The sequence below is a fragment of the Cynara cardunculus genome (genome assembly GCF_001531365.2).
Source record: "Cynara cardunculus var. scolymus isolate 2C chromosome LG 3, CcrdV1, whole genome shotgun sequence".
NCBI classification, from domain to species: Eukaryota; Viridiplantae; Streptophyta; class Magnoliopsida; order Asterales; family Asteraceae; genus Cynara; species Cynara cardunculus.
The window spans coordinates 38,755,877-38,782,193 of NC_037530.1; the positions used below are offsets into that span (position 1 = coordinate 38,755,877).

The following is a 26,317-nucleotide window of genomic DNA, read 5'->3' on the forward strand; positions in this document are numbered from 1 at the left end:
AAGCCATTTTATCTTAATCGTATTCATGGAAAAAAAAAATATCCGAGTTCAGGTCTGTTTGGTAACAGTTAGTTTAATGGGAGTTACAGTTTATTTGATTGGTGTATTTGATAAAAACTTTTAAAAATTATTTTTTATATAAAATACTGTTTATTGATATATTTTACTTAAAGTTCAGAATTACAAGTAAATTGTGCATAAGTATAACTTATTAAGCTTTCATTTTTGAATACGTATAACTAACTGCAGATAAACATAATCATATACAGAATAAACATCATATTTTAAATATAAAATATCTAAAATATAATTAGGATAATCGTTTAGTTCTAACAGAATACTTAATTATTATCTTTATAAAAAATTATATTATTAAACCAAAAATAAAATGATTCGTTATTAAACTAATAAAATACTTAATTATTATATTTATAACAAGTTATATTATTAAACCAAAAATAATTGATTCATTATTGGACCTAAATTAAATTATAATAGAAAATTGAATCAAAGAAATTACATAAAAAAACGAAAACTTTTAAATAGTTAATTTGATACTAATATCGATATTTTTTTTTCAAAATTTTAATTACAATATTATCAAATTTATATTTTATTCAAACATAAAAACATTATCACTTTCTCAAAAACTTATAAAATTGTATTATATCAATAGACAAAGAATAAAAGGAAATAATAAAATGGAGATATATCTCGTTGCATTGTGCGAATACTTTCAAGTGTGTGTGTATATATATACATGTGTGTGTGTATGGTTGGGTTCACGTGAGACCAGTTTGTTTTCGTAAGAGCCGTGAGACCACTTTTTACAATTGAGATTTCATATGAAAACGTTGTGAAGTTAAAAAACACCGAACCTTTACTGCGGAAACGCTGTCAAGGTTACCTTTACAACGTTTTGCTTTGAAGTTTCAAGTGTAAAAAAATGAAAACATTTAGGGACTGTTTGGTAGTTGTTAAATGACTTGGTGCAGAATGATTAAGTGGACAGATGATTTAGAAGCTCTCATATATAGTGCAAAATAAAATATAATTGTTCGATAATTATTTACAATGGAATTAGGGGGCTGAATGATTAAGGGAGATCCGAGATACAAAATCATTCAGAGTGTTTTAGAATCATTGAGAGACATATTTCTTTTTTTGCCAAACAAGATTCACCATTTAACGATTCAAAGACTGCCTCTTCTTAATGGAATTATTAAGAGGCAAACAAACAGCGCCTTATTTTTTTTCAATACCTCTTACTGGTAGGAAGTATTAAAATAATAATTTTCTCTTTATATTTAAAGATTTGTCTAAATTTAGAGATCTTTACGATCTTCTCTCTTTACTCTATTTTAGCATACAATATGATATAGTTGTTAAAGCAAAAATTGTTAAAATACACATTTTCTCCATTTTAACACAGCTGTTAAAGATGTTATAATATTTGAATTTTCAATTATTGTCTTCAAAAATAAATGACTATTTATTTTGTTGTATTATAAAAATGAGTTGTCTAATTTAATTAATTTAAATGTTAAAAAATTAAATTGAAAAACAAAACACATGCCTAGCATAGAATTAGAATCTGTTATTTTCTTTGGCTTTTGGTCAAAAACAATTCCATAAATTTAAGTCAACAAATTCTAACATATATTTTCTTTTTCTACAAGCCATCTGAATAAGGGACCGTTTACCTAAATGCTTACCGGATAAGTACTTATCGTTAGGAGTCAACACTATAATTTATTTTATCGAGAAAGATTACAGTACATCAACATGGTATCATATGCAACAATTTACCCGGTAAGCACTTATCCGGGTAAGAGTCGCAACCCTCACTTACCGAGTAAGACCCTTCCATCTTTATCATTGTTCTTACCTGCCACCTGGTAAGATTTTTGACCCTTTGTCATGTTCATCTAATAATGAAAGTTATCCGGTAAGCATTTTTCGGGTAAAAGTTTAGTAAATGGCCCATAAGATACATTTTCAATTCATCATTTTCTATAAAATAAAAAAAAAGTTATCCTGGACACAGATCGTGAGTGATTATCAGAAGAGAAGCATCTAAAAACAAAGAATTATAAAAAAACAAACATTCATTACATATCAGGTAAAGGAAGTATATAACAAGTTTCTTAAGCAAGCAAGCCATTAGCAACCACTATATTTGATATCACATAATCGACTTCTCAGATTGTTGACATCTCGGGCAGACCATGTGCTCATTATAATTAGAAGGGTACCCAAATACTTAAGGTTGCTAACCTCTCTCGTGTAGGGCCTTATGTAAACAAGTTCAGAACATCACGAAATCAATGTTCCCATAAATTAATTACGAAACAACCAACTTGTTAAATAAAGACCAGAAACACAACAGTTACGTTTATATAACAAATAAATCAAACAAGTAGTTTGTATTCACGATTTTGGTGGGGCATTAATGATACAACATCACCTCTTTATTTTTCTGACTTTATTATATTTTATATTATAGTTTTATGATTATTATTTTCAATACATTTGGCAATTTTCATTTATATAGGCACATAAGTTAAAATTTTACCTGGGTTGTGTTGTACTGGTTAAGTCTCACAAAGATGCAGTAAAAAATTTCATCTATTCGAGTTTGAATTCAAACGCTGACAAACCCTTACGGTGATTGAGGTTCACCTGTAATGATTATAATCATCAGAAAACTAGTCGATGCACGTAAGCTGGTCTGAAAATCCACTATTATTAAAGAGAAAAGGTAACAAATTACTTAAAGTTTGATGAATATTTTGGACTAAAAACAAGGTTGGTTTATTTTTTAGGGTAAGATATTTTAATACGCAACTTAAAAGGGTTTCTTCTAAGGGTATAATTTGGAAAAGGAAAAGAATGTGGTTGAATAATTTTCTGAAATTAAAAATAAAAATAAAAATAAAAAAATAGGTGAAGAAGAATTTTACCACCGGAAAAAGCAAACGGCCACCTACCTCCTGCGAGAAATGCCGCCATTCGCAATATCTCACCCTCACCTACCCCCTTTTTTTTTTTTTCAATTCTCGAAATTAATTAAATTTTTTAAATTAAAACAAGTTATACACCTATAATAGTGGCTATATACTATTAACTATGTTGACTCTAAGGAAAAAAATGAAAATTTTATTTTATATATATATATATATTGTATTATAAAACTATTGATAAAAAAAATTTAAANTTGAATCAAATAAATTATACAAAAAACGAGAATTTTTAAATAGTTAATTTGATATTAATATCACTTTTTTTTCAAAATTTTAATTACAATATTTTCGAATTTATATTTTATTAAAAAATAATTACATTATCATTTTTTCAAAACCATATAAAACCGTATTATATTAATAGACAAAGAATAAAAGGAAACAATAAAATCGAGATGTATCTTGGTTTCTCAATTGGTATAACAAAGTTTTTCTTCCATACATAAATCAATCAGATTCTACGTTTCATAAGTTCAAAAAAAAAACATTTTATTAGTGATTAACAGTTATAATTCAATCTTATATGATGAAGTGTTGTTGCCAAAATTATCCAAAGCATGGGGAATTTAAAAAAAAAAGGTTTAATGGTGGGGACCTCATGGCCCCGTGGTCCACATTTTGTGAACCCTACTTGTCATACCTCATAAGCAAGCATCGGAAAAGACAACTTGTCCTCCCCTGGAATCGAACCCGGGTGGGCACGCCCAAGGCAATGCATTTACGGAAGGAGGTGGCCACTAGGTAATGGTTAGCACGGGGAATTTAAGGGGATGTTTGGGACTGCTTATTTAAAATAACTTGTGTTTTTTGTAAAAGTGTTTTATCAACTTATCTGGTGTCAAATCAGAGTTTTATAAAAGTGTTTGAATTAACTTATGGTAGTACCAAAACGTAATAAACTGATAAGTTGTTATTTAGTAGTGTTTGGTAAATTTTGTTTATAAATGTAAAATGACCAAAAGGACCTTGTGAAATTGAATCAAACAGGGACCATCTCCATTTCTCTCGTTTATGTGAAATCGAACAAAACATGGACCATCTCCGTGGAAGTTGAAAACCATGGAAGTCGATAGCCATGGAAACTAGAGAGGAAAATGTTGATGAAGGTCGATGTCGATGTCGATTGAAGGTCGGTTTTTGATTTTGCAGTGAAGGTTGGTTTGATTTTCGATTTTGCAGTGAAGGTGGGTTTGATTTTTGATTGCAATTAAGGTCGATGTGAATATCGATTGAACGTCGTTTTCGATTTTGCAGTGAAGGTCGGTCTGATTTTCGATTTTGTAGTGAACGTCGGTTTGATTTTCGATTTGGCAGATGAAGGTTGCTCCAATCCGATGCGTAAGTTAGGTTTAAGGTTAAAAAGATAAATAAGTTTCCAAAGCTAATAATTTAGATCTGATAAGTTAGAATGTTCAAACTTATCAAAAACTCTTTATTACTGATTTGACATCGGTATAAGCAGTTTTTTTTATTCTCATCCAAACACTAAAAATTGTTTATCACCAGTACCACACCGAAATAAGTCAATAAGCACTTTAAATAAACAATCCCAAACACCCCCTAAGATTACAATTTTAGTTTATTAGTGTGAATAAGAGTAGCTACACGTTTTCTCAGATATTAGTATTTAAGAATCTTTTTATGTTGCTAATCGGGATTCTTTTTTGCTTTGTTTCGTTTACACGATGTCTATTTGAATGTTTAATAGATCGTAATGAAATAACATGATGTCTGATACGTCCTTTTAACATTACGTGGTCGTTTACCCAAACACTTACTTAGTAAGTGTTTAACAGTAAAATTCAACCGTATCACTTACTTATTGGGTAAAATTCCAGTCTACCAAAACGAAATCGTGTGTAACAATTTACCCAGTAAGCGCTAACCATGGTAAGAGTTGTCGTCATCACATCACTTATCGGGTAAGACTCTCGGTCCGTGTCTTTACTCTTACCAGGTAAGATTCTTGGTCCTTGTTATATTCATCCGGTAAGAGAATGTGACTTGGTAAGCACTTACCCGAATAAACATTTGATAAACGACCCTTATGTTTGTTAAGTTTACAGTTACAAGAATATACTCATTGAGTTAAATATAAGGTGAAAATGCAAAATAAGTGCACGCTAATGGTATAAAAAAAACTAGTAATTGATTTGATTGATTGATATTTAATAGTAAGATTAGTGGGAAACCAAAAACCAAGAACAAGTAGAACACCACATCGTACCACCCTCTAAAGCATTTCTCTTCTATCAAGACGACCTCGTTTTATGACAATATACCACTACTAGTACAATGAGGCCCAATGGGTTTGGTTTGTTAAGCATAGTCTACTAAATGGGCCATCTTTAGCCCATTAGAATCCAAAACTTTTATCTGGGCCGGCATGCCGTCTCGATGGGCCCAGCTTGTCTTGACATCTGAGATCACATATAAAAATAATTCTAAAGTTAGGTCACAATTTTTTAAAAATATATATACATATATATATATATATAGAGAGAGAGAGAGAGAGAGAGTGGGGGTGTCAAGGGGAACATAAAAAAAAAAAAATTAATCAACAACTTAATAACCGTTCATATATATTGTATGTATATGTGCATACAAATAATTGAATATGTCTCATATTTTTCATGCACGTGTGCATGCTGAAAAGTTACTTACAAAATTTATTGTATGCACAAGTATATACCATATAGATGAACGGTTACTATCATGTTCATCAAATTTTTTTTTTATGGTTTTCTCCTGAAGGTCATCATGTGTGTGTGTGTGTATATATATATATGTATGTATTTATGTATATACATATATGTATGTATATAAAGTTGGGTTCACGTGAGACTAGGCAATATAAAAACCGTCTAAAAGTTAGAACCTGTGAAACCAGTTTCATGTATTGTTTTCATAGATGAAACATCAACATATGTAAAACCAACCATATGAAAATCAATCAAAACAATTCACTCAATTTGATTTTAAGTTATGATTCATATTGTTTTACATATTTTGTTGTATACAGAGATAACTCTATGTTTCATATATACACATATTTTTGTGTTTTATTCACACATTTGACATTCAATCTAATAAACAACACTCTACGAACACTCATGTTCACATATGTTGTTTCATTATGAAACAACACATATAAACTGTTTTTCACAGTTTCCAACTTTCAAACAGTTTTCATACGATTTGCCCCCCCACCCCCCCCACACACACATATGTATATATATACATACATACATACATACATATACATATATATAATTCCATCATCAACCGTTGAAATGCCGATTTAACACCGACATTTCACGTAGACGTTATTAATTTTGTTTTAAAACATGGACTATAAAAATAAACCCCCACCTGAAAATAAGCTTCAAGCTTCTTTTTGAGAGTTGTATATTCTTTCTTGACATGTTGGAAGGTCCTCTTGCATCTGCATTATGTCCCAATTTTTTTTTTATAAATAAAAATAAAAAAAAATAAAAAGGGTAGAATGGTAATTTTGATACCCTTCAGTATTTCTGGCATTGCAGTAGTCCCTGAAGTGGGTGCACTCAATCTTAACCTTCTTGGCACCAATGCTAGAACTGCTACCTTTAAACTGATGCATTAAGCTGTCTAATCTACTGAAATCCAAAGGCCTCTTTTCCCTGAATAATATTAATATTAATATAAATATAAATTTAATTAATCAATTATTAATACGACGATTTATTTTAAATAAAATAAAAAAGAAATCGAGTTAACGTACAAGGCTTGATCGAGATTATAGAGAAAACGAGCGGAATCACGATAGAACAAGGTGACGACTTCCTCCACGAAATTGGGATTCGAATTGTCTTGCAACTCCTCCAACTGTACGAATTGCTCGTCCAGATATCCCTATTGATAATTAAATCCAGATAAGTTAATATCTATCGAGAAAATTTAATGCATTGTTGGCTATAAAAACTTGTGGAATTCCGCATCTAAGATTTTTTTTGAAAGTAATCCTAAATTAAAAAATTAAAACTAAAGGGTAGAGCACATAAGGTCCATATTCACAATAGTGTTGAACCAGTAAGAATATGTAAAACCCCATTAGATTACTCGTCAAAACAACCATTTGATTCAATATATACGAAGCAAAAATGGTTGAAGTTTAGCTGACGTTTGACTGCAACAGGAGCCAAAACCTAACATCTGATATACCAAGATGAGATTTTAACAAGGATTACAAAATCTAAACCCCAAATGGTGCCTAGAATTTCATTTCACATACTATTATATGCGTATACGTAATACGTATGTATACAACATAAACATGAACCGAAACTAAAACCAACCTGATCGAAAAGCGATTTGCGAATGGTAGCAATTTGCCTATGCATTTGCATTTGATTTCTTTCCATCACTATTCTTTCAAAGAAACTTGCAACAATTTGAAATGTGAGTTTGATGCTAAATATGGAATGGTAATGAGGGGTTTTATAGGCCCACAAAAAAGAGGACATATAATGTCTTGTCATTTAGCAAATAAATTCCATTGGTTTTTTCGGCATGGTATCAACGCGATAATATGTATTTAATTATGTAAAGAAGAAAAAAAGCAAGTATCGGATCGGCACGGGAGACGTACCAAGCAACAAAAGGCGCTTACCAAACCTTGCTGCTTTTTGCATGTAAAACAGAACCCGGATTCGATTCTACAGAGTGAGCGAGGTAGTATGGAGCGAAAAGCTAAGGAAAAAGGTTCATTCCATTTCCAAAAAAATCCAATTAATGAGAGAATAATGAATATTTAATTTCACTTCAATCATAATATAAATAAATACAAATTGGGTTGGAATAAATAATTTTATTCGGTTGGTATATAAAATGGGTTTTTATTTCCTAAGTAAGAAATGTACAAAAAATGGAATGTAAAGTTGGGTGGTTTTGGGGAAAGAGGGCATATAATTATGAGTAAATTATGTTATGTGGGTTATTAAAAATTATAAATTTTATTCATCTGGTTTAGATTTTTAAGGTTTTTTACTCTATAGTTTACAGTTCATTGTTATTTAGGTCCTTGAGTCTAAGGGGTTGTTTGGTTGGTTTTCTATTAAGTCATATATGGATAAAATTGTATGTGTGGATTAATTTGTCTGTATAAATTGACAAGTTTTTGTTTGGGAGGTTTTTAATAGATGGAATAAACGTGTTTTTTAATTGGGATGCGTACGTTTGGAAAATTTTGAATTTATGCATATAACTCATAGTAGAATCTTACTGAATAAACCATCTTCTATATCATAAAGTCACTATCAAAACAATCATGTATAGTTGATTGAATAAGTTGTGAATCTTATCAAGTTTATTAAATTGTTAACAAACAGACCCTAAGGGGTTGTTTGTTTATCTCTTAATAGTTCTATTAAAATACAGTTCCTGAATCCTTAAGAGGTGAATTTTGTTTAACGAAAAAAAAAATCTGTCTCTTAATGGTTTTAAAACAATCTGAATGATTTTGTATTATGGATCTTCTTTAACCATTCAGCGCCCTAATTTCATTGTAAACAATTATCAAACAATTATATTTCATTTTGCATTATAAAATGAGAGCATCTTAATCGTTCTGACTATTTAATTATTCTGCACCAAACCGTTCAACAACTGTCAAACAGCCCACAATTCTTACCTTTTAGTATAAGGAACTAAAAAGGTAAAGAGTTGTAAATCACAGGGATGAAAAGAACAAAAAAAAAACTATAAATCATAAGGACTAATACATCAATGAAAAGTAATCTATAAGGATGAAAATTGTAGTTTAAAAAAACACAAGGATGAAAATATGAAATTTGAAGAAACTATAGGGACTAAAAATGTAATTTAATCTATAATTAAATAGTGAATCAGAACATATCTCCATACCTGAATCTGATTTGGAACATTAAATAATAATATTTAATAATTAATTAATAATCTACCAAATATCTTATAACGCATATATTAAATGGTGAGGTGATGCTCTACAATCACTGATTTAATAAACCTTAAAATTAACTAAAAGTCGTAACACATTTCCAGCCGACTTAAAAACAAATCTCACCAATCGTTTTCCAAAGCATCAAACATAATTGAAGTCTAACCTCAACAACCTACCACCATCATTCCGTATTTACATCCAACCAATTACTTCCAACTTTAATTATAACCATTCATAATTTATAATAAAATATATAGAATGAGGTTCAAAGAACCCTGATGCACACTCCCAGTTTCATATATTATTGTGTTCACGTGTGAAAGCTTATTACTTTACTGTTCATAAGTTTTAACAGGTGCAAATAAGTGTTCGTAAGTGTTCTCGTATGTTCATATGTAAAAGTTACAGACTAAGATTAGTTAATAAGTTACATATATGTTCATATGTATTCATAAGTGTTCATAATGCAACACGAATGATTCTACGAACTACTGATTTTTAACCGATTTAATTAATTAATTATTGATTTGGACATTTCTCCCAAAAATACCCATGTTCACCTATGTTTTGATATCCTTCATTTTTAATTAATTACAAATATGTCACAATTGATATCATCCATAGATTTTAAGAATCAATGGTCAATATTGGTCCACAAAGTTAATACCAATTATTGAGTTGACAAAAGAACTTGTCCCTATATATATAGAAATGGCGATTAAGGGGTCGTTTACCAAAACACTTACCCAGATCCATCCCCCGAAGGAACCGGACATGATAATTTTTCATCATCCGGCTCGAGCAAGAATCAAAAKAACCAAATGAATCCATATAAAATATATGTTATCTAGACACCCGCATATACGATATATGAATGGTTTTATGTAAGAAAAAAGATTTTGACTGGATTCTTTTTTCTKGAGTTGAAACTATCGATATCGAGTGCAAAAAATTCAGTTCTTACAAACAAATACTCAATACCCAAGTAGGCTTATAAAATAGATCGTGAACACTATCGTTTATTTACCGAGTAAGATTTTATTTACTAAAACGCATCGTATGCAACAATTTATCTCGGTAAGCGCTAACCATGGTAAGAGTTCTCGTCCTTACTTACCGGGTAAGATTCTCGATTCTTGTCTTCGCTCTTACCGGAATAAGATTTTTAATCCTTGTCATATTCATCTGGTAAAGTAGTGACTTGGTATAAGCGTTTGGTAAACGGCACCTAAGTGTTATTTGAAATGGACAGGCGATGCCAATATGAGTGGCAAGGAACCAAAGAGAAATGAAAGAAAATAAAAGAAATCATGCTGCTTCCTCTTTCTTTCACAAAATTATATCATGATAAGACCCTTGATTCTCCTATTCCTTTTTGGTTTCTGGTTTTATTTCGGATTATACCCATAAGAATAAACTCACTACACCATTCTACTGTTTTCCCTACATGCTATATATTCTGTCAACTGGGTATCAAATTTCAAATTTTATATAGTTATAGAGAGAGAAGGGTTCATCTAATGCAACCCCCTTAATTGTTGCAATTAAACAAAGGATTGTGTGATAAGGAGAGTTAATGTGAGAAACGTAAGAAGAGATCTGAACCATTGATAACCTTCAATCTCATGTTCACCTATGAATCACACTTGATACAGGGATTGATCCAATGTGCATCTCATCCTAATGTACATCCAATGGTTTTTTTACGCTTCTCACTTTAACTCTCTCACCGGAACCAACCATATATGTATATATATACACACACAAACCCAATTAAAACACACAATCCACTCCTACTACTTATTCCATACTACAAATCACAATTTGAATTTCCAAAGCTAGAATTATTGCTATAGCCTATAAACACCTTTTTTTTTTCTTTCAAGAACCAAAAACCAAGTGGGTGAAATTGGCATATAAGTCAAAGGAATGAACCTAGATCATAAAGATTAAAGGGTATAGATAACCGAATATGAGTATTGTGTAGACAAGCAAAAATCAATGACTTAGGGGCCGTTTACCAAACATTTACCCGATAAGCGTTTATCGGTAAAATTTAACACTACCACTTACTTACTAGGTAAGATTTTTGTCCACAAAAACAACATTGTATGCAACAATTTACCCAGTAAGCGCTTACCATGGTAAGAGTCGTCGCCTTCACTTACCAGGTAAGACTCTTGGTCCTTGTCTCCCTCTTACCGGGTAAGATTTTTGGTCCTTACCATATTCATCCGGTAAGGTAATGTGACTTGGTAAGCGCTTACCTGGGTAAGCGTTTGGTAAACGGCCCCTTAGTAACGGGTGTTTATTTGTTTCTATATGACTATTTGATTGGTTTTTCATTAAGTCTTATACGAATAAAGTTGTCATGTATGGATTAATTTGTCTATATATATTGAAATTTTTTTGTTTGTGAGAGGTTTTTCATAGATGGAAATAGCATGTTTTTTAATTCGGAGGAACATAATTAGAAAAAACTTGGCTTTATGCATAAAGCTCCCCTTATAATCTTACTGAATAAGCTACTTTCTATGTCATTAAGCCATTACCAAACAGTCATGTATAACTGACTAAATAAGCTGTGAGACCTATTAAGTTCATTAAGCTGCTAACAAACAAGCCTAAGGGATGAAAGAGTTTGAGGGACGCAAAGAGAGAGGGTTGGGTAATTTTTGTGAGTTTTTTGGTATTAATTTGTTTGAGTTAGCTTAACGGCAACAAGTGTGGTGTCCAGGCTTATTCCATTCTAGCTTAATGGATTATCGATTAAGCCGTAAAGGAACCCTCTTATATGGTTGAACGAATAAGCCGTTCAGACCATTAAACAACACACAAAGTCCAAAGTTGATATGGCCGTAGTGCAAATCTAGATGCAGAAGGGAAAATTCAGTGGATGGAGAATATGAACAAGACACAAAAGAGAGAAGGATACAAATAGGCGGTGGTCCACGTCATACCTTTCTTTCTTTCTTGCCTATAATTTCAGGAAATATTTCTGTTGCTGAAAGATTCTGCTTTTGTTCCTGAGCAAAACAACATGAGAGCAGAAAGATTCCACACGCCTCTATCTCTACAATTACTCCACGTGTACCTATCAATCTATACCCAACTCACACTACACTAGGTAGAGTCTATTATTATTATTATTCATCATGCACCTGCCTGAGGGGATGTTTTTACTGCTTCATGTTTATGTAAATTGGAAAGATTTTTTTACAGATAAAAAGGATGGTGTTATTTAATTGGTAGGAACATCGTTTGAAAAAACTTAGATTTTTTAATAATGTTCCTCCTAAAAGTTTACTGAATAAGTTACTTTCTATATCATTAAGCCACAATCAAACAATCATGTATAGCCGATTGAATAAATTATGAGTCTCATTAAGCTCGTTAAGTTGCTAACAAACATGTCCTCACTCTACTATTTTAAACATCTATATCTCAGAGATTGAGCAAGTTCCAACCAAACTGACCCAACCTGAGGTAATTCACGAATCACGGCCTAATTATTATGTAATAGCATCAATCCGGAACTGTTTGACTTGGATTGTTCAAATGTCTTCAAACCTGTCATCCTTACCCAAATAAACGGTAATTCGCATCCCCAAATAAACCGCATCACCTTTCACCCAAAGGGTAACTCTCAAACCCATTTTTGACTATGTAAACTCAAGGGAGCAACTTTAGTCAAAAGACCAACATGCCAAAAACAATGGTTGGTGGAATGGTTGATAACGTCAACAACTTAAGGACGTGTTTGCTAAGAGCTTAATGAGATTAATGAGACTGACCTCTTATTCGGTCAGTTATACATGATTATTTGGTAGTGATTTAATAATATAGAAAGTAGCTTATTCCATATATGAAAGCTTTATCCATACAGGAATTAATGAAAAACCAACTAAACAAACCCCTTAGAACCTTTCTTTTGTAGTCTGCTTGATAAAAGACCTAACTTCACTTGTTTGTTACATGATACAAGCTAACACTTCGTTCTCAAAACCTTTTTTTTTTACAAGGAAAGGGAAGAATAGAGACGGAAATGAGGGGAAAACTAAAAAACACGTGTTCTCAAAACTTTTTAGGAGGGAAAGTAAATGATATGTTTCCTCCAAAATGTGAGAAGGGAAAAAAAAGTCTGAAAAATTGTTATGACATAAATACCCTCAAATAAAAAATAAGAAAAATTGTTTCTTTCCCATTCATTTCCTTCTCTTGCCTTCCATTTCATTCATTTCCTTCTCTTGCCTTCCATTTCAAAAACACAAATAAAAAACTATGTTTCCTTTTCAAGAACATAGGATAAGTGTTACAAGTTTCAACCCGATCAACTCAACCTAACCTAATCTACATGGTTTGGGTTGGGGTTACTTTTAAGACAATTTGAACTCGTTGAAAATTTTCAAACCGCAATCATAGGGTTGGGTCGTCTAGACACCTTCAAATCGACCAACCCAACCCAACCTGACCTGCATGATTTGGGTTGGGGTTATACTTTTAAGAAAATTTGCATGGGTTGAAAATTTTTAAACCGCAACCATTTGGTTGGGTCATTATCACAACCCAGCCTAGTCTAGCCTAACCTCAACTAACTTGCATGGTTTGGGTTGGGGTTATACTTTTAAGACGATTTGAACGGAAATCGACCAACCTAACCTAACCCATCCCATGTGAACCACTGAACAAGATCCAACCACCAAGTACACCCAAATGGCAAAGTGTACTACCATTTATGGAGTATCTCATGATTTATCTCATATTTCCTTTACACTACATTGTATGGTCACATCTAATCTATACTATCTTATAAAGCAAAGTCTTAAAGTCTTAAAATACTAAATGATCAAGATACCTTTATTTATACATGATTTTTTTTTAAATTATAATTTTAAATTTACACTTTATACCCCTATAATTAGTTAATTAATTTACTTTACATCCTTTACTTTTAAATGTTTCATTTTTAACCTTTATCAAATTAACATACATAATCGTATATCAATTAAAACATGTTTAAAAAATACATTTTTATTTTAACAAGTTACACCATTATAATCGTCTCGTTAATACCTTCAAAATGAGTCCAATATTGAATAGTTTTTGACTTAATTATATTATTATATATTATATATATTGTAAATAAAATATTTTTAATATTTACGATTTATACTTTTATAGTTATTTATTTATATATATACTATATATTTTGGGGTTAGGCTGTCCAAATTACACTGTATAATATGTTATGAATTAATATGTTTTTGGGTTTTTTTGAAAAATATATATACATGTATTAATTCAACCTTAATCTGAGTTTCTGGAAAAAAAAAGGGTAAACAGTTGAAATTTCATTCTAAAAGCCATCTTTTTTGGTCTTTTCATGGCTTATGATCTGTCAAATTTGTAGTTTTCTTTATTGGTTTTGAGTGTTTATCTTAAAACTCAAGTTTCTTGGTTCTTTGCTCTTGGTGTAAATCGAACACATTTGTGGAGTCTTTTAAATATATTGGATTTTAAACTGTCATACAATTTTTTTCATCGATAGTCTGTAATTGGAACCATAACTCTTATTTATTCAAATTGTATTAATTTGTAAAGACCAAATGTAACATATATCATCGTTAAATATTATCTTATAAAACCAGTGGAACTTCAAAATCGTTAAAATTTTTGTCTCCCACCGCAATACGCGGGGAGACAACTAGTGCTTTTATTAAAGAAGAAAAGCTTATCAAGGCTTGGTGGGAAGGGATCAGAATATGATTTTGTGACTTTTAGGGGACAAGAGAAGGAGATTCCCCTTTCTCCATCATATATATTATTGCAATTATATACAGATTTTTTAAACTGTACTTTCAGAATAGACACACGGGCAATCCTATACCGAACAACAATTAGAGCCTATATATCCTATCCTCTTACATTTATCAAGAATAAACTAAAAGAGAGAATGAACCTGACTCGGTAACAATCTTCAATTATTATCTTGTCCCCTACCTAATATTAACCTATATAAACCAAACCCTTCTAAGTGGCTGTTTGGTTGGTTGGTTTTCCATCAAATCCTAAGAAGATTTTTGTTTGGGAGGGTTTTCCATAGACGGAATGAGCGTTTTTCTAACCAGGTTTGGAAAAAACTTGGTTTTCTTAATAAAGCTCCTCCTAGAAGCTCACTGAATAAGTCATTTTCTTCTATATCATTAAGCCACTACCAAACAGTCATGTATAACTGACCAGTCTGACCGGATAAGTTTCGAGTGTGATTAAGCTGCTAACAAAGAGGCCCTAGGAGTAAAAGACATACTAATACTATGATATTAAAAATGAAAGATAGCTTTTCAAGACTGCAGCATACTCATATAATTAGATTTCATATTATAAAACTTCAAGGGAATATAGGACAGTGGGGACAAAGCATGGGTTGCCACACCAAGATGTGCAAGATTGCTTGAGAACATTTTAAGCTAACTAAACAAATGGGCTTCAAAGAACAATCAATTATTTGCAAGAATAGATGCAATCATAGACTGGATTTTAGATTACTTTTCACTTACCAAGATACTCATCGATTCGTCACAGCATTTGTTCTGCTCTTGTTTGCAAGATCAAATGCCATCGCTCGGGAGTTTGAAACAACCTGTAAAAAGAGAGGAATGGGAGCGAAAAAAGAACAAAAAAAGAAAGAAGTGACTGCCATGGAAGTCGCCAAATTGATGATAGAAAACTAACCAAAATGAACAGATGTGTCTAAATTTTAAATTGAAATTTTTTTATATTGTCATTCAAATATCAACTAGAAAAGCTTCAATTTAAGATTATATATTGCACAATAACATCAAGTTGAAGGATGAAAAGTTGTGACATATTTAGAGCTGCAGCTAGTTCCTTCTTGCCGGCTTCAAATCAACGACAATTACTGAGAAGTTATCACTGCTTGATCTTGAGCATGCTTCTTTGAACAGACATTCGGCGACATACTGCGTTGGGCTCTCACCGAAATGTGCCGATTGCCGCTCATGTTGCAGGAGTTCACAAGCCAGATTCCCCACGCATTCTGTAGATACGACGTCCCACAGACCATCACTAGCTATTATGATGCATTCGTCCTCTTCAGACCTGGTTGTGAAAGTCAGTTCGGGAACAGAACTTACGGAAGGCTTCAACGACTTATCTCCTGAAATTCAGACATTTTCGGAAGTCCAATTTAATGAACAGAAAATAGGAAAGCTTTAAATTAAGTACCTTAGAACAAGTTCCTTCGACGATGTGACAAGTAACGAAAACATGGAATCAATCAGGAAGATGAGCACTAGCATGACACCTAGCGGCTAGCGGTATCTGGGTTACCGGTAGAGCCAAGCCTCCCAGGAGGTCCTAGTTTCAAACCTCACCAAATAAGGGGCCGTTTACCTAACGCTTACCGGGTAAGCGCTTGTTGGCAAGAGTCACCATTCTCGTTTACCTTATGGGGAAACATTCCCAGCCATCAAAATGGGATTGATGGTAAGCGTTTACAACTCGGTAAGCGCTTATCAGGTAAGAGCCATCACCCTCACTTATTGGGCAAGACTCTCGATCATTACCTTCCTTTTTACCAGTAGGATTCTCGGTTCTTGTTATGTTCACCCGATAAGGTAATCGAACCAGTAAGCGCTAACCAAGGTAAGTGCTTAGTATACGGCCCTCACTCAGAAGTAGAAAGCTTCCCAGTGTAAATGAATTAAAGTATATATTTATATATGCATCAGAAAATGGATATCAAATTTTAAAAAACAAAAACTTAATAGAAATATTTTTAAACCTATGGCCCTCGACATCGCAAGAACACCATCCACTCTCAGTACACCCCACAAGTCAGCTAATACACGACCCCCACTCTTCGCAATCCTCTGCTCCTCGTCTTCTCTGTCAGGCTGTCACAAGAGAACAGTTACCGAGTGTGTTAGTGAAAAATACATCATCATTTGAGAAGTCGCAGAAATAGTTAATCCTATAGACCGGTGAAACAAGCAAACACTAATATATCTAGAAAGTAAGGATAATAGCATGAGACTTTGGGGGTAAACCACATTAGGATAGTTGATTGGAATAACCATTAACTATATCTTGAATTTAGGGCTGTTTGTGAGCAGCTTAATGAGACTCGCAACTTATTCTGTTAGCTATACATGACTGTTTGGTAGTGGCTTAATGATATAGAAAGTGGCTTATTTAGTAAGCTTCTAGGGGGAACTTTATCCAGAAAGCCAATTTTTATAAAAACATGTCCCTCCCAATTATAAAAGATGCTCCTTCCATCCATGAAAAAACCCTCCCAAACAAAAACCTTCCCAATCTATTAATGCACACATACAAGTTTATCCATATAGAACTTAATGGAAAACCAACCAAACAGCCACTTACTTTGATTCAGGTGAAGGACTTGAACAGCATATATTGACATGCGAAAGCATATGTCAACAGCCCGTCAAGATAATTTGTTTTGAAGATATCAAAGAAAAGATAAACAAGCAAGCCAAGAAAACAATGGAAAAACCATATTGAGAAAAGGTGAAATTTTTAGGCAGTGAAGAGACCCTATGATCCTCCGACAGAGGAATGATTTGAGACCCTCGACAAAGAATGGCCCGACTATCACCGCAATTTGCAGCAACAATTTGGCAAGCAGAAACGAGCACTACCAATGCAGTGGATCCAACCCCAGTTTCCTCCTCACAAGCCTTATCGGCACTGTCATAAGCCCTAGAAAGAGCAGATTGCCACCTTTTGTTCCATTCATTTGTACAGTCTTCAGACTCCCATGCTTTTTTCACTTCTTCATGCAGTGAGTCGGCACAATGATCACTGACCTGTTGCATCATCAATGAAATAATGATTAAAGTCCTTGTCAGAGTAAGATTATCTATCCCAGTCAATTCATTAAATTCAAACCTTGGAAAATGAGCAAACAGAATCCAAGATGTATATTTGATGGTTAGTTCCCTAAAAAGGGAATTCATATTAGATCCGTATATTTGATGGTTACCTCCCTAAAATAGGAAGTCAGATTTGATGGTTTAACCCTAAGCCCTACAACCTTAACCATGGCGGAGGTTATTGGTAGCCTACAACTTAAGGCTTATAAGGAGCTCACAAATCTCACTTGCTACCCATATGGAACGAGTTGTCACAAACTCCCGCCCTTTAATTCCAGACACCCTCTTCAGGCCTACTCAACATCCTCCTTTTTCATTGGCAATATGAGATTCACCTAAGATGTTATAATTTCAATGTCCAGTATTGGAATGTGTTCTTGTAGAGCCTGAATGATGTCAATTTTCTATATTATCTTCCGATTCTGCTATACTCGCATCACTCTTCTCCTATCAAAGAAACATTACATGCGCATATGTTAGTCACCAACAAGCGGAATCAGCAAATGAGGTCAGAATATTTGTACTTACTCCACTCCCCTATAAAATTTCAAGTGTTGATCTCATACCTAAATAAGAGGAAATTACTGAACTATACAATAATAATATTATACATGATGTTAACTAGTGCATCACCAGATTTGTCTTCTTTCCCATTTGGATTATCTTAACCCTGATTTCCCATTCTGAACGGCCTAGAGTTTTCTTAATCAAGAACCAACAGATAATAGAACAACAAAAACGGAAAAAGAGCTTCAAATGGCATAAATGGTGGTTACCACGGAAAATAATGCTTCGACAATCGTTATTACAATTTAACGGTATAAACCCCATGAATCAAGAGGGGGATAAAGCCCATTAAAAACACACCATGTTCGGATTGAAAATTTAGGTGCTTAAGTGTGAACAATATCAATGTGGCCTTAAAAATTCTGAGACTACATTAGAGCGGAAGACACTTGGGATTAGGCAATTAAATGACATCAAGATCGATCTTCTTGTTAAGGTTATGGGAAAAAATTTAATGTGCTTAGGCTCTAACCATAGGAACTGAGTTGGGCCACATTACAAAATGAACTTTTTCATAAATCCATCTGGAATGGGAATAAAAACGTACCTAAAAAATTAAATCATCACTTCAAAGCAATGGTTATTGATGCAAACTAATCAAGGATCAGACAAGGAATTTACACTCTGTTTGACCTACAACATAGGTATCGGAACGGCAATAGGCAAGGAATTTACACTTTGTTTGACCTACAACATAGGTATTGAAACAGCAATATTGGAAAAGGTTGATAGATAGCCCAAACATGCATTTTCGTCAGAGTAAAAGATCATTTTAAAGCTCCATTTATTACCACTAAATTCCGTGTATTAAAAGTTACTTTCATAGCAAAACTTTGATCAAGACCTAAAGATTACATGCTCGGATCATGTTGAAAACTCTCTTTGGCAACTTGACAGACCTCTCATGTCTATTGCTAATAAAGCATTCCAAAGACACCAACTAAGCAATAAGACCAAATCGCCAACACAACAACATGAGAAAGAAAGTACAAGTAACTCAAGTATGAAATAACATATGAGCCAATGAAACAAATAATCAAAGTTTATTGGTTTGTTGTATCACTAATAGTCAATACATTCCCATACATTAGAGAACTTGCATTAATAGTTATTCACAGGTCTAAATGTCTAATTGGTGGCCAACATGCCTCTGATACTCTAAATTGTCCAAAAAGCAAGGAAGTTGATATTAAGATTATCATTATCCCATGTCTCCTCTGCTAACTTTCTTGATTATGCATTTTCCTCAATCTAAATTGTTTGGGAACATGATAAGTCCTCTAGCACACTTGATTACAAGTTGTCAAAGGTTCCATCGAATTCATAATGAAGTTAATTTGACTACAACGCTCCACACAGGATATCATATCATTAGCATGCAACACTAAATTTGATCACCAAGTCCATAATGAAGTCAGACAAACAACAATGCCTTTTCAAAGGATATCAAACAGTTATCATATGACTGTACGGTTTTCTATTATAAATATTGGTGCATATCAACTTTTCACGTACAAATTCTACTTAATGCAATTACAAGTACTTTCTGATTGATTGTCGAACAAGCAAATAGCTAGACAATATTATCACTTGCCACTCTTCCATATCATTCTACACTCTCGCAATAATACCCTCTCATGAGAAGGATGAGAAAGCGAAATTTGACTAATAAGAAAAACCGATAAGTGTGCCTCTATTACAATCACCTAAGGAAACAATAATTCTCTTGCCAAGTATTTAATATTACACTCACCTAAGGAAACGATAATTTACCAACTCTCCATAAAGACTTACAACTAAGAAAGAAAACATAGCAATCGAGGAAAGAGTTTGAGATCATGAAAAGCATTTCTGCAAAAAGAAGGCAGGAGGCTCGGAAGCTTGCTTCTAGAATGACAACTACACATTGTAGCTTATGTAATTGGCACCAATTTAAATAGAAACACTTAACAGAAACAGGCTAACAGAGGATCAAACAAAATTGAGCATATATCCACCAAACTGCATTATATTGATTCATCATGTACCCCAAAACATAAAGAAAAAAACGACCTCTATTCCGTTTGGCTAAATGCCATACAAACATGAAGTACCCAAAATCCAGAACACAACGGGCAAAAACAGAACATGGGGCTGGGGATACACACAGTTGGGACTCACATACCAGTATGCAGGCTAGCGAGGAAGAAAAAAAAAATTGGATCAGTGGTGCACACCAGTGCAGAAGATGTGCTGGCTGAACAGATTGCTAAGGTCAGGTGCAAAAAGTTTAAGTGATATTAGGATGGAAACCTACTCACAACATCCTCTAGATATGACAATCTAGTAAGGACTTCAAATCCAAATAGATCAAGGTGCAAACGCAAATACCATTAGAAATTCCAATAATGATCTACAAACTTATCAATTGCATCATCCTCCCTAAATTCCCGTGGACAACCAAATGCCGTTAAGACAGGAAACAAGGCGTCCGTATCAAATCTAACAAAATCAATAAATTACAAAAGTATGATATGATTGCTTCTCCTAAGGTAATCAAGATCTAAAAATTATCACAATTATATCGCGCGCCACCATTAAAATGCATTGAACCTTAACGGACAAAACTGTTAAAATGACTATATTACCCTTAAATGTTGTTTAATGTTATTTTTATCGTATAATGATCGTAAAATGACAACAAATCAACTAAAATATATTTTAATTACATAGTTTTTATAATCAAGTTTAATACATTAAATAAAAATGACCATATTACCCATTTTTACATGTTATTCAGAAATTTGAACATGCATATGGGTTTTTAATGGCTCTTTGAGGTCCTCAATTTGGAACTGCATAATCATAGAAAATTGAAGCATTTGGAGAGAAAGAAGTAGTAAGTAGGTAAACCAGCAGGTATTAGTTTTGTAATTAAGCCTGGAATTGTTCCATAAAAAGATCAACTCCAGGTATATGTGTTGTATCCAAGAGAAGAACGATATGGAATCGTACGCAGCAAAGAATCGCAAAAACGAAATCGACGCAGCAAAGAATCGTAAAAAAGAAATCGATGCAGCAAAGAGAAATCATACCGATGTGGAAGAAGCCGGTGGAAGGAGGCGATGTGGAAGGAGCTCTCTTGGAACGGTGGAAAAGAGACGATGATGAAGGAGGGTTTAGTAATTAGGTTTTTTATTGGATTTCCAAGGGTGAGATAGTTTGTACCAAAAATCTATCCCCATCAAATTTAAAAATAGTTTCATCTAGTATCATGTAATTTTTGTCCGATGCATATCAAACATGGGACTTTTGTTTGTCCCATCTCGTCCCATGTAGTCTGCATACCAAACGCATTATAAAGACGCATCAAGGAGGAGTGCTTCAGAGAGGGATTTAAATGTGTGATCGAAAGCATACGCCAAAACAGGTTTAGGTATCTTTGCCGGTTTACTTCTAATTATACGGATTATGGTTTTACATCATCTCCATAAAGGTGTCCTTGTATACCGGGGTGTTCTAGGAATACTATTATTTTATTCCGGTATGATAGCGGTAATAAGCATTTTGAGTGTGTGGGTAAACAATTTATACATGTGTCAAACCGATAATAAGTTTTTTTTGAAAAAGTTAAAACATTCTAACTTATAATAAGCTGATAAGCACTTTTATAGGAAAACATAAGTTATTTCAAATAAGCAATCTCAAACACCCCCTAAGATATTTGTGCAGATCGAAGTGTTTTTGGTTCTGTTAAAAAAAAATATCGATGGGAAGAATGTATTTTTTTAATAGGAAGGGGCATAACCGGAATTTTTTTTGACTTTCTTCCTTGAAATATGGGAATAAATTGTGATAGTCATTAAGCTGCTAAGAAACAGACTCTAAATTAATTATTATGTTGAATAACATTATTTTATTATTACTGGTTAATTATTCACGTAACTTATATTTATTTAATTATTGTTTACTTTGTTATAGAGTAGTTTTTCTTTTCATAATTGTAAGTATCCGGGTCAAGTTACACGTACTGACTAATCTTGTGGGACGACCACAAAAGGAATGGAATCGTTGTATATAAACCTTCATGTCTGAAAATGCAACTTCCACTGCATCTTTTTGAATCTTAACCAATAAGTTATAACCAAAGTCGTCTTATTACAAAATATTTGTTTTTTTTATTATTATTATAAAATATGTTATGAGTTGTTCCTAAATCTATCAAGATTTTCATACAAGATCCTCTTTATTATTACATAACTTGGATGGATAATGCATAAGTATGTATATTCATGTCATATATTGTTTGTTCCTTTTTTTGGTGTGTGTTTGAAAACATCAGGAAATACATAACCATCTTGTAACGGTGGAACTGAAATTGAAGCAGGATCTCAATCTTTTCTTAGTTGACCCTTTTCTTTCATGATATCTTCAAAATGCCTCAAATCAAATTTATAATCAAGAACTCTTTAGAAAGACAATATCAGAAAAAGAACCAAAGAAGGAAGCGGTGATGAAAGATGGGAAGAGAGAGGGTAGCAGTGACGATCGGAGAAGCAGTGAAGGAAGATGGCTTAGATGGCACTGTTGGGCGACATTTCAGTGAGGATGGCATGGATGGAGTAGTGATGGAGGATCGCATACAAAGTGTAGAAGGGGCAGTGATGGAAGATGTTTGATTAACAGAGGGAGTAGGGGGTCTTTTTCATGCCTGGATGGATAGAACAAGGGCCAATAAGCTAAGCGAATAAGTCATTATCTTACCGAATAAGCATAACCAATCATTTTTGTATGACTTAACGAATAAGCCATGCAGTCCATTAAACCAATTAAAACAATACCCAAAAAAACCTTATTATAATAATATAAATAATATTTTATCCACAACAGACCAAGGATCTAATAAATGAAAAATCCACCATCGTGTTCGGATTAATAATCATCCATCTATTTGACAATTAATCGTTCAATTTAGTGGTGATTACACTGTCATTTAGAGTCGATGTTATAAACTAAAACGCATGTAAGTATTGAATGATGTTGTAATATGATATCTATAAAGCTTGTAAATTACACCTGTATTCATATTTTATAAGAAGTACGCATCTCTTCGTATTTAAACAACGTGTATCAATCCCATTAACATATATTAGTTTCACGTACATAACCTACTGGTCACATGCATCAGTACTTAACTAGTTCAAAAAAATTACTGTATAATTATGGTCATTGTCTGTTATTAATTAACATCATATACATATCAAAGCCAACACAAAGACCAAGTCAAACGAACACGATAAAAATCGTTCAGAGGTAGAGTATGAAGATAGGATGTATGTAAATTAACATCGTCTCTACCTTAAAAGGTAGAGATACTATTTCTATAAAGATGGTTGACTAGCAATACAACAATTAAAACAAACAAGCGGGACAAGCTACATGTAAGAGTATGTGCAAACTATATATATATATATATATATATATATATATGTATCATCGGAACATGGACATGTATGTATAGTATGTTTCTACTAGTGTGACATATTTGTCGTACAAATGTTCTATTTTTTATTCTTATGCTTTGTGTTTCAATAAAACATTGAAATCGAGATATGTCTCGATGTATATATATATACACACACATACACTAGAAGGGTGCTCGTGCAATACATCAAGACACATCTCGATTTCAATGTTTCATTTTATTCTTTTTTATGTCGAATATAATACGGTTTTATGTGGTTTTGAAGAAGCGATAATGTTTTTATTTTTGAATAAAATATAAATTCGAAAATATATTGATATCGATATTAATATTTTATATTTTATATATTTAAAATGAGTTGTTTTTCTTGTATTTGATTATGTTTATCTGCAGTTAGTTATACGAATTCAAATATGTAGTTTTAATAAGTTGTATTTACACACAATTTACTTATAATCTTGAATTTTAAGTAATATGCATCAACAGACAATACTTTGTGCATTAAAAAATAGTTTTTAAGAGTTTTTATCAAATGTTTTTATAATATAGTATATATATATATATATATATATATAAATGTTTTATAGTTTTAAGTAATATACACAATTTTAGCTTCTATATACCATAATCGAGATCATTTGAGCAAATGATACATTTCTATATACCATACATATTGTAGCCACATATTCGACAATCCGACAAAATTTCGTATAACATATAATCATCTTAAACATTAAACAAGAAACTGGTATCTGAAATACTAAAAATTGTTTATGAATAAATATGTCAAAAAGAATATCAAATCGAAGTCCATTTATGAGATACGTCAAAATTTCAGTGTTTAAATAATTAATTAAAGTATTATTTATTTACCTGAGAGCCTCCATGGCCGTCGAAGACGGCAAAGTAGTGAATCGGAGTCACCTCCGACGCAAATCTACAGTGAGGCGCTGTGCAACCACCGAAACTGTCGCATCGCAGTGACATAAACGACGGAAAAGTCACAATCCGATCCTCCATATACTTTCTCATCCCCTGGTCTACACAAAACCCCCACGATATCTTTTGGTTGTTCCTTCCGATGCAGATCTGATGATCATCATCACTTTCAACCTGCACCAGATCGTCTAATTCTTCGTAAATACCTAAATCGTCGTCTATATAGATCGGATCCTTCTCAATCTCACCAGCTGCCGGTACAGGCGATCCAATCACCAGATTCCGATTATTGAACTCGTCTTCAGTTATTTCAAAGATATCATCGGAATCTGATTCCGATATGTTGCTGGTAGTGTCGTTGATCGCCGGTACTCCGTAAGCCATATCGATCGGAAGGTCGTCGGCGGTGGTAGAGAGAGAAAGAGAGGAGAGAGAGGCGGCGATGTTTGTTGATTTTGGTCTGAAATGCGAATTGCAAGTGTTTGCGATAAGATTTAAAGGGGAAATCTAGGGTTTAGATTAAGAGGGATTCAGAGGGCCGATTGATAGATGGCAAAGCTGCAAAGCTTGCATGAACAAGTCTCAGTAGTGTCACATGTTGGTCACCTTTAAAACGATGACAATCCAATCAGATTCTAACAGCTGGATATAAAAACACGTGTCCCGTGTGGTAAGCTGATATTGTCGTATACGTTACATTGACTTGTTGACTCCAGATAAGGGATTTATTCAAATTTTGTATTAGGCGCGAATTAGTTTAATTTTGATTATTTGTCAAATTTATTTTAATAAATGGTTACTATAATGTAAAATATAATACTTTTTTTTATTAACATGAATATTTAACCCACTATGCGAATCCATTAATCCTAGAATGATCATCTGCTTTACGAGTAGTTCGGAGTCACCATATTTAAACCTCCATGACAACAAGGAGATTTTTATTTCTTCTTGGATTTGAACCTAGGGTCTTTAGGCACTTTTGACCTATGAAGCTTAAACTCAAACCAATCAGACACCACCTTTGGGTTTTACTTTTTTTTAATTTGTTAAAGAAAATATTTTCTTTTATTAATATTCTAACAAAAATAATAGGAGATTTTTTTTGTTAAAGTACGCCATTTATGGATTATTTGGTTGGTTTCTATTAAAAATCTCACTGTGGCCACGGAGGTTCAAATACGGTGACTCTGAGCTATCTGCAAAGCAGGTGGTCGTTCTGGGATTAGTCGGCTTGCATAGCGGGTTAGATATTCAGGTTAATTAGAAGAAGAAAAAAATGTCGCCAAGTCTCTATGGAGTATAGTTTTTAAATGATTGCAAGATGAGGCATAGTTTTTCAAAATTTAAAGAAGGCATATTTTTACAAATGATGATTGGGCATACTTATTCAAATAAAGGACTCAGACATACTTTTAAAATGAAAAAAACTCAGAAGCATACGTTT

General features: G+C 32.9%; 2 protein-coding genes across 2 annotated transcripts; both read right to left on the bottom strand.

The window, feature by feature from the left end:
• Positions 1-5,210: 5,210 nt before the first annotated feature.
• On the bottom strand, positions 5,211-7,426 carry LOC112510465 (histidine-containing phosphotransfer protein 4-like). Its single transcript, XM_025115886.1, has 5 exons — positions 7,361-7,426; positions 6,787-6,917; positions 6,545-6,685; positions 6,396-6,468; positions 5,211-5,443 (listed from the first exon to the last, which is right to left on the bottom strand). The coding sequence occupies exons 1-5, from the start codon at positions 7,424-7,426 to the stop codon at positions 5,396-5,398; spliced, it is 459 nt and encodes a 152-aa protein (XP_024971654.1). The 3' UTR covers positions 5,211-5,395.
• Positions 7,427-15,660: 8,234 nt separating this feature from the next.
• Positions 15,661-25,254, bottom strand: LOC112509236 (probable protein phosphatase 2C 68). The gene is made up of 6 exons (XM_025114092.1): positions 24,805-25,254; positions 23,660-23,679; positions 21,542-21,587; positions 17,562-17,834; positions 16,787-16,898; positions 15,661-16,159 (listed from the first exon to the last, which is right to left on the bottom strand). The coding sequence occupies exons 1-6, from the start codon at positions 25,252-25,254 to the stop codon at positions 15,864-15,866; spliced, it is 1,197 nt and encodes a 398-aa protein (XP_024969860.1). The 3' UTR covers positions 15,661-15,863.
• Between the last annotated feature and the right edge of the window lie 1,063 nt (positions 25,255-26,317).

Excerpts from the sequence above, each read along its gene's own strand:
- LOC112510465 (XM_025115886.1), bottom strand. The coding sequence starts at position 7,426 with ATGGAAAGAAATCAAATGCAAATGCATAGGCAAATTGCTACCATTCGC. Across the intron at positions 6,686-6,786 it reads TATAATCTCGATCAAGCCTT|GGAAAAGAGGCCTTTGGATT; the intron begins GTACGTTAACTC and ends AATATTATTCAG. Across the intron at positions 6,469-6,544 it reads AATGCCAGAAATACTGAAGG|ATGCAAGAGGACCTTCCAAC; the intron begins GTATCAAAATTA and ends GACATAATGCAG.
- LOC112509236 (XM_025114092.1), bottom strand. The coding sequence starts at position 25,254 with ATGGCTTACGGAGTACCGGCGATCAACGACACTACCAGCAACATATCG. Across the intron at positions 23,680-24,804 it reads ACGGCCATGGAGGCTCTCAG|ACAATGACCATAATTATACA; the intron begins GTAAATAAATAA and ends AATTAATAACAG. Across the intron at positions 16,899-17,561 it reads CTCTGTCGGAGGATCATAGG|CCTGACAGAGAAGACGAGGA; the intron begins GTCTCTTCACTG and ends CTCTTGTGACAG.